General features: G+C 45.7%; 1 protein-coding gene across 4 annotated transcripts in view; it reads left to right on the forward strand.

Annotated features, from left to right (window-relative positions):
* Positions 1 to 13520, forward strand: part of TSNAXIP1 (translin associated factor X interacting protein 1) — a 1023806-nt gene that overhangs the window by 466181 nt on the left and 544105 nt on the right. For all 4 annotated transcript variants that reach the window (XM_069655260.1, XM_069655269.1, XM_069655286.1 and 1 more), the window contains one exon: positions 11656 to 11749. In XM_069655260.1, the coding sequence (XP_069511361.1) occupies positions 11656 to 11749 (94 nt within the window). The remainder of the gene's footprint in view (positions 1 to 11655; positions 11750 to 13520) is intronic.

Consider the following 13520-nt stretch of genomic DNA (forward strand, 5'->3'; position numbering starts at 1 on the left):
TCCCTCTGTAACCCCCCTGCACCTGTATACCTTTTTGCGTGCACATGCTGTCAGTATCCCTACCTACTTAGTGATTGATAGCTAAACGCACCACCCGTAACCAAGCCCATTATGATTGAGCTGAGGTGTTTGTTCTTCAGGGTGTTTTTTTTTATCTTGCCCTTTCTTATGAAACCTTTATGGGGAAAACATCACCTTTTAAGTGATTGTGGCTGTCATTGGTTTGGGTCATGTGGTGAGTTGACAAAACTACCCATCCTTGTATGTCATGTGCCAAACCACAGGGGATTGGGTTGGTCAGGCTGCTTACTGATATGCCTCCAAGAGGTTTGAAGAAGTGAGATCCCCTAGACTCACCCTTTCCTCAGACTGGAATATTTCATTCGATGAGAATGATTCATCTTTTCATGGGAAGGTGATCCAGGAGTATATACTCGACCATGCCTTAAAAGAGTCCGTCTTCAATCGTGAGGCGCACAGTCCAGGTAACCTTTTCCAAACTAATCACAGTAGATTAGCATTAAAAATCCAGATTGACGCTGACTAGAGTTATGAAGTTAATCTTCCCCCTTCTACACTGTCAGGTTTGCAGAACAAAGGAGAAGCGCACCACTGATGTTCGCAGAATGCTGAACATGGGGGGAGGGAATAAACAGTGAAAAAAACATCCAACTTCCTTTGCCTCCATCACAAGAGCCAGATAGCTCAGCAACAGATGAAATTGCAAGCTCAGGACCCTTCGAGACTCGTGAGCATCGCAGAATACAGCAGAAGCACTTCTGCTTAGATTTACTAATCTAAAATGGCACGTGTTTAAAGACTGGGTGCAGACTGTTAACCAATTCAAGACTTCAATTAAGACCAACCTAAGCAAAGGTGTTAATACCTTCAAAATTCAAATGAAACATGATAAAAAGGGCAACCAATCAGGCCATATAAAACAAGTCATGCAAGGGGTACACTATACACCGGCCTAGCCTTATAAAAAGAGATGAAACAAGCAAGTAAGAGAGGAAGACTTGAGGGAGGAAGCAAATTGGCTGTCATCCATTCCCTGGATAGAGGGGAGACCACTAGCTGAGAAGCAATGGTACATGTTTAGCAGTTGCACAACAGCTACTCTGTCGAGTTGCCAAAGATCAAACTGGTGCTGTTCTGAAGAAAGGACGTAGGGAATGGTCCCTTTAACAAACCTTGAAACTAGAAGGAAGGCCTAAAGGTGAGGCACTATCCAAAAGAATCTAGAGAAAAACCACCCCTGACAGCAGAGCGAGAATATCATTTATAGGAAAAGGACCCTTTGTAGGGCTGGTTAACCATAACCTTTAATGGGGTAGAACACCCATTGATGTCAGGAGTGTTGTGTGGAAAGAAACCAAGGTCGTTGAGAGAGCTCAGAGAAGCTGAGAATAACCAAGGATGTGGATAGATCTTGGGAGAAACCTAAGAGAACTAGAAGTCATGGAGGGACATACACATGTTGCTGTCTTAAAAGGGACAAGAGGCCTTGGAAAGGCGTAATAAAATGATGTTACACACAAAACCTGCAGAAGGCAAAACCGTGAATAAACCCAAGGAAAGGATTGGCCATGAAGCCTATGTTAAATGTTTTAATTTATAGAATAGAGATGGACTTTAAAAGGACACTTTTTGTTACCCAAACATGAATAACTTGTGTTCGAGTAGAATTGGCCTGGAGGCTAAATAACGTTTGAAGGCTTGGTTTGAATTTTCTGTTGGCCATTTGCTTAGTACTTTTGTTGTTGGTATCCTGCATCCCTGGGGGGATACGGTCTCAAAAGTATAGGTTCAGGACTTTTTTTGTTAAACCATCTGTTCACCCAGAGGTGAAGGGCTCACCTAGAGAACCTCTACTGTTGTATCTCCTCCTCAACACAAGTTTAATAAAGAAGTCACTGTTAATTCTAGAGGCATCCCCTACTATCTATAGGTGGTTATCCAACCCAAAATCATATTTTTTTGAATGATAATAAAGTTTACTAACTGAAATATGTGTTGTACATTGGCCATTGCTTGAAAGCCTTAGTTTCTTATTAGTAAATGAAGACCTTCTACTGTTTTAATGTGTTCTATTGACTGCCGTCCTATGGTATATTGGCTTAATGCAGGAATTATCATGTTTGTACTCGAAACAAATTACTTGTATATCATGTTAAGTACAGAAAAGCCTTACTTGAGCCATAGCTGATAGAAGAACATGGTTGCATGTGCTGTGAGAAACCTGAGAGTATTCTCACTTCTACTCCCTTTGGATCCTCTATGCAGGTGGACAGGAAAAGGCCATTGCTTTTGGATCCTGTCCCTGGTGGTGGACAAGCGAGGGAGGATCACCTGGATAGAGGGTCCTCAGGGAATGGAAGTAGGATGGCCATAGGTGAGGCACGGTATTCCATATCTTCATCTCCAAAAGGAACCCCTATACCAGAGAAGGTTATGGGATATTGTTCACCCAGTCCCATGATCTCTGAGAAAGGTAGCAACCAATATTACAATAGACAGGCTAATCAAAGGAAGAGGAAAGGTAAAAATTAGACCTGGTATCACCCTTATCCTTAGGATAGCCAACCTGATCTTCCCCAACCTTTTTAGGTCATTATAAATGTGTTCCGCTTCTCTCCCCCTTTAAAATGCATGACAGTACTAAGATGAGGAAGAGACAACTGGGAGCCATGAAGATGAACTCCCCTTTAAATACTGAGAAGAAGCAGATGCCCGAAGGCAGACATGTCCCCTAATTGGTTTAATTATGGTCCGGCAAGTCAGGCAAGGCAAGCCCTTAACTTACACTTGCAGCCCATTAGTAAAGCTTAGATGTATAAAAAGGGAAACTGCGAACAAGCAATAGAATGGAGGCAGAAGCTGAAGCAAGAGGACCAGATTGGAAGCTGTACGGGGAAAAGAAGCAGAGAAGCCGATATGCCATTAGAAGTTGTGGGAACCCCGTTGGAAGGTGTATGCGGGTCGGCGGTTCCCCAGCTGGGCAGGCGAGCAGCAGGCGCTGCAGAAAGGCAAAGCCCTGCAGAACAGTCGGCGAGTGCATTTTGAAGTGCCTGGCTATTTGGCTGTCCCCTGGAAACCGAAAGCAAAAAAAAGGAGCTGCCAAGACAGGGCAAGTGTCTGGGACTCTCGCAATACCTGGGGCGCTCTAAGAACACCGGAAATACAATACTGGTCAAATGAATGAAATGAAGCATGTTAGTTATGCCGAATCCCGAGCTGAATTAAATAAATGGCAGTAACGTAATATATGGAACAAAGCGAAAAACGTTACTTATATTGAATACCTAACTAAATGAAACTAATCAAAATGACTTCACGTATTCAATGAAATGGACAATGTTACTTATATGAAACAAACAACATTATAGATACTGAAATACAAAACTGAATGAAACAAGCAAAGGTAACATAGTGAATTTGGTTCAATTGAATATCACATTAAATGAAAGTAGTGATAGACACTTAAGTTGAATATCAGATTGAATGAATGGAGCAAAAGCTACCTTTATCAGAAGCAAAGACATATTGAATTACATGATAGCAAACCTGATAACCAGAGGAACTATTTCTTTGAATACAATGATATAAGCTGAACACCATTGATGAACAATTAATTGAGATGTAATAAGGAAACTAACCTGAAGGTTTTAAGAAACCAAAGTGAGAGAGTTGTGAAGCTGTGCTTTAAGAAACTGTTGGGTGAATCACAACTTGAGCTCCGAAAGAAGCCTGGAAGCTCCTGGTTGCGTGACCTGTAATGGCTGGACCGTGTGGTCTAAAACTGCGCCAAACCATAGAGCCACTAATTGTGAATGAAAGGTTGATGGCAAAGGTTGATGGCAAATCGTCTCGGGAGGTTAGCTCAGCGGCAACATGCTCGCCTTGGAAGCAAGACGACACAGAGCAACACAGGTTTGATCCCCGGGTCCGCGCTTAGAAACCTCTGGGTTTTAAGTGTGTTACAAAATAACCTATCATATCACATCATAAAGTGAATGCTAAGTTCCTGGTTGCGTGACCTGTAATGGGTAGACTGTGTAGTCTGAAACTGCGCCTTGAAGAACCGGGAACTTTTCTTTGTTTTTTTTTTTTTAATACAACATTTTTTATTGTTTTTTACGCATAAAGAAAACATACGTCTCGCGCAGCGAGATAAAGGTGATGTCCCTTCCCCACCCACAAACAAATGCATTCCAAGTACCCATTACAATGAAGCTTCTTAGCACTGTCAATTGCCTTTGATATGCCAGTAGTATGTGATTTCCAATCTCTGTGCATGTCCTTGGATGTCAGTTCAATTCCTGACAGGGGCTACCTCTCAGTGTGCGTCCTCCCACCTTTGCCAAATCTTTGGGCCTTTCTCAGGACAGCCCCTGACCGTGTAGACTCTCTTCTCAATTGCAATACAAATGTTCACATCCGTGGTCCATTGCTCATAGTTTGGTGCCGTTTCAGAGCCCCAAAGTTGCGCTATATTTCTCTTGATTAATGCGGTGGTTGTGAATAAGAGCAGTTTTTCGTAGCGTGACAGTTCGACCTCATCATCTATCCCCAGCAATAACAGTTTTGCATTTCTATGGATCGTTCTACCCAGTACTCTTGAGAGATCATCGCAGCACTGCTGCCAGTATTGTTGGATTATGGTACAGTCCCATAGTATGTGATAGTATGAGCCCTCTTCTCGTTTGCATCTCAGGCAGGCTGAAGAGGAGATCTTACCCCCATTTGAATAGTGCCACCCTCGGGTAGTATATCCTATGCAGTACTTTAAGTTGGATCAATCTTAGCCTGGAGGAGATCGCTGTTTCTCTGGGGAACATCAGGGCAGTTACCCATTCCTCTGGGAGTATGTCACCCACGTCCCCCTCCCACTTGGCTTTCAGGCTCGATAGCTCCCCGGTGGCAAAGGATGTTACGGCACTGTACATGGTGGATGTGACTTTGTTTTTAATCATATCCGGGAATAGGTTACGTTCTAAAGGGGTGTAATCAGGCATGTCAATCATCTCAGGGAGATGGGTCTGTAGTGCATGTTTGAGTTGTGTGTAGCGATACTGCTCATTTATCGTCAGAGCGAAGGTAGTGATTAGGTCCGCAAATGGTATTATTTCGTTCCCTTTCACTACGTCGCCAATTTTAGTGATGCCCGATTGGGTCCAAGAGTGCCATTTTGGAAGTTTATTCACTTCCGGGAGTAGTTTGTTATTCCACAACGGTTGAGCTGGGGTCAGCTTTTTGTCCCAGCCTAAGTATTTGTGGGTGTCTGTCCATGTTAGGGATATGTGTGACAGCATGGATGGGGCAGCAGATCGGTCTTTTTTCCGATAGAGGTATCTTAATACGGATCTTTCATTTCGGTTAGGATCTTGTTCTCTGTTGTGTGGCAATGTTATGTCTGCATGAAGTCTGTCGTTCACTATTGCCATCTGACTAGCCCAGTAATAGGTTTGCAATCGGGGCAGTCCAATTCCGCCTTCCCATACAGATCTTTGTAGTGTGGTTAATGCTAAGCGAGGGTGACCTCCCTTCCACAGCAGTTTTCTGAGCGTCTGATCTATTTTATGGAATTCGTTGGGCGCTATAGGTAGTGGCGCGTTTTGGAGTATATAGAGGAAGCGGGGGAGTGCCAACATCTTAAAGAGTGCGGCTCTGCCCAGTAGTGTTAGTGGTAGGGACATCCAGTGCCGGACGTCTTCTTTAAATCTCATCATTATTGGGTACAGGTTATTAGGCACATAGTCTGTTAGGTTGTTCGTAATTTGAATGCCTAGGTATCTGAATTTCTCCTTTTCTACACAGTATGGACACTCATCTGGCACTGCGCTGTCTATTTGTTTCAGTGGGAATAGTATGGATTTAGTCCAGTTGACGCGAAGGCCGCTAAACGCACCATATTTTATTAATAATCGCATCACTATGGGGCAGGATTTGCGTGGGTCTTTCAGATATACTAACAAGTCGTCTGCATATAGGGATACTCTGTCCTCCCAGTCGTCTGACCATCTGAAGCCGCTCCATGTTTGTGTAGATCTTAATAGAATTGCTAGTGGCTCAATTGCTATTGCAAAGATTAGGGAGGACAGGGGGCAACCCTGTCTCGTGCCCTTGCCTAGTTGAAAGGGATTGGAGACATGTCCATTTACCTTTGTGACTGCTTCGGGGCAGTTGTAAAGCAGTTTGACCCAACTCATGAAGTACGGTCCTATGCCCATACGTTGCATAATAGCCCATATTGCCTCCCAGTAGACCGAGTCGAACGCCTTCTCTAAGTCTATGGCGAGTAAAGCCAGGGGGTCCTGTATCTCAGGTAGCTTCTCCAGTGCTGTGTGTAGCCTATATATGTTTTGTCTAGTGGATCTCTGTGGCATGAATCCACACTGGTCGGGATGTATTAGTGTGTATGACTTGTTGGAGGCGGTTGGCTAGCACCTTTGCCAATATTTTGGCCTCGCAGTTTATGAGAGAAATGGGCCTGTAGGAGCTACATTTATCGGGTGGCTTATCTGCTTTGGGCAGGACTATAATTGTGGCTTTCCTTAAGTCAGGAGGGAGACAGCCCTGTGAGTGTGAGTGTTGTAGTAAACGAAGTAAGTGTGGGGAGATTACATTTGCTCCAATTTTTTTCCATGTTTCAATGGGGAAGCCGTTTGGGCCTGGGGTCTTGTCCGATTGGAGTTCTGACATGGCTTGGGTTAGTTCTTCCTCAGTGATTACCTGTTCTAGTAGAGTAGACTGCTCTGTGTTTAGGGTGGGGAGAGTAATCTCCTCCAGGATGTCCATTACAGGTGGTGAGGTTGGTGCTTTGTATAGCTCAGTGTAGTATTTTGCAAAACCCTCCGCTATGTCTACGTCTGTCACTAATAGTTCTGATTCTTCTGTTGTCAGTTACCTGACCTGGCTGAAGCCCAGGTCTCTACGTTCCAGCCATGCCAGCATTTTCCCAGCTTTATCCCCTGTTTCGTATATCTTTGCGCGCATCGCAGTATGTGCCTGTTTTGCATTGTCTAGGGCTATGTGTTGAAGTTGTGTCTGCGCTAATTGTAGTGCGCAATGTGTTTCCGAATTGTCATGGGTTAGGTGATCGGTCTCTGCTTTTTGCACTTTCGCTTCGGCATGGCGTATTGCTTCTGATTGTTTTTTTTTATGGGCCGTGGTCCAGGCTATTATTTCCCCTCTGAGTACTGTCTTGAATGCCTCCCATAATGTTACCGGGTTATCCACTGAGTCAGTATTTATCTCAAAATATTCTTCAGTGGACTTTTGAACATATTCAACTAGCTCTGGGAAGCCTAGGTAGTAGCTGTTCAATCGCCAGCTGGGTGGGGGGGTCGACCTGCTGGTGTTAAGTGTTATTACAAGTGGGGAATGATCTGATATACCTCTGGGGAGAAATTGTGCCTCACGTGCTTCGTGCATGTTATTTAGTGGCAGTAGAAGATAGTCCAGCCTAGACAGGGAGGCGTGTGCACCAGAGTGGTATGAGTATTCCCTTGTGACAGGGTGCAGCATTCTCCATACGTCTTGCAGCCCCAATGCGCTAGTGAATGTGGCAAGTTTTGTACGTGTGTTCGGGTTTCTGGATCTTCTATGCCTTCTATCAAGGTCCATGTTCATTACCTCATTAAAGTCTCCCCCAATCAACGTAAGGTCTGCAAGATTATTCATAATTAGAGGCGTAATGTCATTAGTCAGGGGGGTCAGTAGGTTAGGAGGTGCATACACCGCCAGCATGGTCACAGAGCGTTCCCCAATCGTACCTGTCGTGAGTACAAACCTCCCTCCCGTGTCTTGCGTAATGGATGCGGGCACAAAGGGGAGTCTTTTGTGTACTAGTTTCAGTACCCCTCGTGACCCCATGGTAAAACCAGCGTGGAATGCTAGTCTGTAGTTGGTGCGTCTAAAGAATGAGCAATTGGTACCGGCTAGATGTGTCTCCGTCAGGAATGCCACATCCGGGGAGTGTCTATTCAGTGTTTGTAGTACTAGACGTCTTTTGATACAGTTGCCGAGCCCATTTACACTCCATGTCATCACTCGGATTGTCCTATTTTTGTTCACGTTAGTGACTCCCGCCATTTGACACGTGTATGGATGACAACTGTGTGCGTCGGGTCCTCGATAGTATTGTGGTATTTCATGCTATAATAATATCTGCCAAGGCTAAGGGCAGGCTGGTTTCCTGTCAGGACATGTGTTTCCAATTGTGTTGTGTGGACTGCTGGCAATAGTGGAGTGACGATTGGTGTGCTAGGGATGGTGTGCTTTTTAACATTATAGATGGTGTGGTGTCCTGGAACATAACTAACATGAAACAAATTCCCGCCCCCCCTCCCTATACTCCTCCCCAACATGAAGTATCTGTCGCCCTAACTCTACTGGCGCCAAACAACTATATCGCCAGATTAACTTAGTGTGAGCTGTTTACACCTTCCTCTCGACTTACTGTTCTTTGGCAAGTCTGGTGTTCCGAGTCTCATGTCTTGAGTTGAGGGCGTGGCTTTGGCCGATACAATGAGTACTCCCGTGCCTCGCGGGCCGCATGCCTTATTTATATCAGTGTGGCATGATAGTCCATTAAATGGGCCGCGACGGAGTGGTATTTCTTGTTAATGTCACTGTTTCAGCCCATTTCCTCTTGTTGTGGTGGTTCCTGCATCGGAGGTTGTGGAGCTGGGCGCCTTCTGTCTGGTGGCTCACGCCGGTTCCTGTTTCTGCTTCTGTTGCTTGCAAGTCTCCAGTCGCCTTCAATGTGTTTCTCTGCCCAGTTCCACGCTTCTTTTGGGTCAGTGAAGTGTACTGTTGTCCCGCCGTGGTAGATCTTGAGCTGGGCCGGAAAGAGAAAGCCATATTTCACATGTAGGGTCTGGAGTTGTCTTTTGAGCTGATGAAAAGATTGCCTGGCTCTCTGAACCTCCCTTGTGTAGTCAGGGAAGAATGTTACCTTGGATCCATTGAAGGTCATTGTGCCTTTGGCCAGTGCCGTCTGGAGTAACACATCTCTATCTCTATAATTCAACAGTTTTGCAACTATGGTGCGTGGAGGTGCACCAGGTATCGGTTTTCCAGTGGGCACACGGTGCGCTCGTTCGACTGAAAAGAACTTCGAGAATGTCTGGGGTTCAAACATGTCGGTTATCTATTGTTCAAGGAACAGTTCCATGGAAGGGCCTTCCGTTTTTTCAGGTACGCCCAGGATGCGAAAGTTATTTCGTCTTGATCGGCCTTCACTGTTCTCTGCCTTCTCCTCCAGTGTTTTCAGACGTGCCACTACCCCAGCCATCCTTTGTTCCATAGTGCACAGCCCATCTTCAGTCCCAGAGTTCTGCTGTTCCGCTTCTCCTGTGCGGGAGGACAGTTTCTGAAGATCATGGCGGAGGAGCGAAACGTCTGTGCTGATGCTATCCATCTTTTGTTCCATGGAGGTTCTGGAGTTTGTTATCGCAGCCATGATATCCTTCAGGGATATATTATGCTCTGTTTCTAACATGGTGTCTGATTGTGCGTGGTCCAATTGTGCACTCGCCCGGCCGTGGTGAATTGGTCCATTTTGCTTTGACTTGTCAATTTTCTTGTTTTATCTTTCCCCATAGCAGCTGGCATGGTCTGTAACGTTAACCGGTGGGCAGATTCCGCCTATTTGTCCGAGCCGGGTTCCGACCGTTCTGGGAGCGATTGTTCTGTTGTAGAACTTTTTCCCCCCCCCCGGTCTGGGTGTGATTTGCCGGATACTGTGTTAGGGTTTGATGTGCAGCTGGTTTTAGCCTTGGGATTACACAACGTTCAACACCGCACCTTCCAGCACTTCTTTGGCGTAACTGTATTGGCGTTCCCACACAGGCAGGTGTTTCATAAGACAATTTCACCGTGCGCTACTATGTTCTGATCACCTTGCCCGGTGTTGCTTATTTCGTTGAAATTTGGTCGTTCCCGTTATGCTCGGTGGGAGGGTGATGGTAAGTCTAGCAAGTGTGCTTCTGTTGGGGCCACAACGACAGTTTCTCTTGGGCAGTGGGGGGGGTGAAGATGCAGGTCGCTCTGGGTCCGTTGAATTCAGCCCGCGCTCGCTCTCGTTGAGGATGAAGGATATCTGTGTGCTTCAATATAACATATCCGTTTCGCTATGGTGGGGCAACTGGAAGAGTCTCTGTAGCGGGCCCACTGGCGGCGAGGGGGAAGCATGCAAGTGTGTTGCCTGCCTTCCCGTCCCCCCTTCTCCTTACCGCAAGATTGAGGCAGTAGCTGTCCGACAGCGAGCGGGGGCCACCTCAGGAGTCTGGTAGGCGCTCAACGCTAAGTGGAACACTCGAGGAGCCCCGGCGGCTTCAGGCGTTCCGATGGCGCCAGCAGGCAGAAGTAGTGTGCGGGCGCGTACGTCGCTACGTTAGTGCAGATTTGACTGCCTATGAACGACAGCCGCTGGCGCCGCTTCCAAGGGTGTACCCCTTCCGCCCCTTGACTTGCCGTTGGAGGGAACTTTCACGGCTCCGCGGGTTTCACCGGCGGGAGGCGGGGAGGCACCCAGCGGGGTCCCGCTCCCTGCAGTCCGGGAGAGGCACCGGGGGTGGCTCGGTTCTATTTTAGGGTCCTTTGCCCGCCATATAGCCCAACACAGTACCCCACACTGCACTCGCCAGCCGCCGGCACACGGGCAGGGTTCAGTAGTGACACACAGTGTGCTCTGTGGCGCGCAAGCTTGCTTTCTTGAAAGTCTCGCTAAGTGGGTCTTCCGACACCGATTTTCACCAGGAGCAGGTAGGGACGTGCAGCAGAAGTTCCCACGTCGAGCAGGCACTTTTGGGTACTTGTAGTCTTGCAGGAAAAACAGGATTGTTTCAGGATCTGGCTGGCGGCCCGGGAGCGAAGCGAGCTCACGTCCTCATCGCTCGGCTGCTGGCCACTTCCGGGAACTTTTCTTTGTTAATAAGGGAACTTGCTGTGGTGAAATTAAGAAAGCCACTGGTGATAAACATCAGACTTGGAGAAGGAACCCTGAGTTATTCAAGTTCATCTAAAAAAGACAAAAGTCTCAAGGATACTATCTTTTCATAAGAACATTGAGCTTGGGGAAATGAACCCTGTGTTTTGGTGTCCTGGAATTGAGTTGCCCTGGAACTGTGTTGAACTTGGGGAAGGGCCCCTTAACCTTTATAAACTGTATTTCATTGGATGCTAACAGGAAGAGACGTTGAACTTTGTTGTGAACTTATTGACATTTGGGTGAGAAAGCTGACGAGTAAGCCAGGGCTTGAAGTAGCAGAACTTTGTTTGGAACACCATTTTGAGTTATAGCTGATATCCCTACACATGATTTGGTGTTAGTTGTGAGGGCAAGTATAGGATTTTGACACAGATAGATTTTTATATTAAATTTACGGACATTGACGTTCCTTAGTTTCTGTAGGTAGGGAAATCCCACCTTAAAATGGGGCAGGTTAGGCCTCAATCCATCCTGACATTTTCTTTTATAAAAGATTGCTCAACTTTGAATCTGTTGCCTGTGTCTCCTTCCATGATACCAACCTCACAGTGCTTGGTCCACACAGCTTTAAACATGAGTAAAAGCCTCTACACAATGCTTGTACTCAAATTGTCCATGAGTAATAATAAAGTGTCTCATTTCTCTTTTCCCTTTAGCCCTACCGGGAAGTCTTTGAGTATTTCATTGAGGACTTCAAGACCTACAAACCTCTGCTGTCCTCCATAAAGAATGAATATGAGATCACATTGGGTGAGGCCCCTTTTTTTCTGTGTTTCATCAGACCCCAGTTCCATTCCATTCTTTTGATTTAACCTATTACCCTGCTCCATCTTGCTCTTTACTTGACTGGATAAATGGGGAGAATCAGTGAGCTTAATGTGGAATTGCTGTTTGTAGATGTGATGCCTTACCTGCCTCTTCAGTGCTCTGAGCTACTAGAGCCTTTTTAAGTTTGACGATTCTACCATAGCTCCCTGCATGAATTGAAGAACCTGTACAAGAGTGTGCTAGCACAGGTTTGCATGCTTAAATTCGATTTAAATGTAGTGGCGTGCTTGCTAAAAAAATATTGGGAACACATCTTTCAATCTTCCAAGTACTGCTTCAGATGTCCATTTAAAAGTTAATCCATTTTATGTAGTTCATGGCTTTGAATCCGTATATCTTTAGAACTTCACAAGTTGGCTCTGTTCAATGTATGCTTCTGCTTCAAATGATACATTTTTAACCACAGCCAAAAAGCAGGGCAGTCGGGGCATTTTGTCATGTGTGTTTTAGGATCTGTAACCCACAAACTTGCCCCTTGTGACTAAATGTGTTATCAAATTTCGGAAGCTTTTCCAAACCTTGTTTTTTCCACCACATGTAATATTGCAGTTTTCGGTCGATCTAGCAACACAATTCCTACTATTTATGACGAGGCCCGGAACAAACTATGAGTAATGGAAAATGATTAATCAAGAGAACAGACAGCACAGTGCTTTGAGATCAGAGAGAGCGAGGGATCAGTTTATTGCTATCCAGCATATTTATCTGCCAATCTAAGCCCTTCCATAATGTGGGCATGTCCTGGCATTTACAGATGTGTCCCTCTTACTGTACACCGGTTGGGTGTGCCCTGCCATTTGCAGATGATGTGCCCCTTTTACCTGACGAAGCTAGTTCGTCTCCTGGCATTTTCAGATGATGTGTCTGTGTTGTGTGACACAGGCCGGGCATTTGTAGAGGATGTGTCCCTTTTGTACTTGATCCAGGTCGGTGTGCCCTGCTAGTTGCAGATGATTTGCCTCTTGTACCTGATCCAGGTCGGGCATGCTGTAGCATTTGGAGTTGATGTGCTCTTTGTAGCTCAACCAGGTCTGGTGTGCACCTGGCATTTGCATATGATGTGCTCTTTGTATCTGAGCCAGGTCTGGTGTGCACATGGCATTTGCCGATGATGTTCCTGTTAGCGAGATTTATCATTGTTATGCTTCATCCCCTCTCCTAGTGAGACACCCAGCACGTTTTGCTAGACTTCTGGACCTTTTTCTTTCTATAGTGAATGAGTGGAGCCTTTTCCCCCTCATTCATTCCTATGGTCTCTGACTTTTGGAACTCTATTCTCTGTATTTTACCTTTACTATGAGTCTTCTTTCCTCCATATCTCTTTTAAGGCATCTGTGTTTAACGTTTGCAGCACACAGCTCCTTATGGGCAATGTTGCTGGGAACCCTTTGGGTTCTCCTTTGAGATTCTTTCTTTACCCTTAGTTACTAATCTTCTTAAGGATAGAAGGATACTTTATAACCCTCCTAAAACTTTATACTAAGAGAGATTGGCACGCACCACCTTATTTGGAGTGCCAAGGGGATACCTAGTATCTTTCTCTCAGCTCCTGTGACTTTTTGGTCACATAAACAACCTAATAGTTATGGCTGGTGGCAGTGTACGCGTTCCACCAACTATTGTGCTATTTTTTTACCACAGACTGTATTCACAATCTCGGTTGTGCACAATAGGGTCACCTATGTTCTAACAT

The sequence above is a fragment of the Ambystoma mexicanum genome, chromosome 1p (assembly GCF_040938575.1).
Source record: "Ambystoma mexicanum isolate Mex_15411 chromosome 1p, UKY_AmexF1_1, whole genome shotgun sequence".
In the NCBI taxonomy this organism is placed as follows: Eukaryota; Metazoa; Chordata; class Amphibia; order Caudata; family Ambystomatidae; genus Ambystoma; species Ambystoma mexicanum.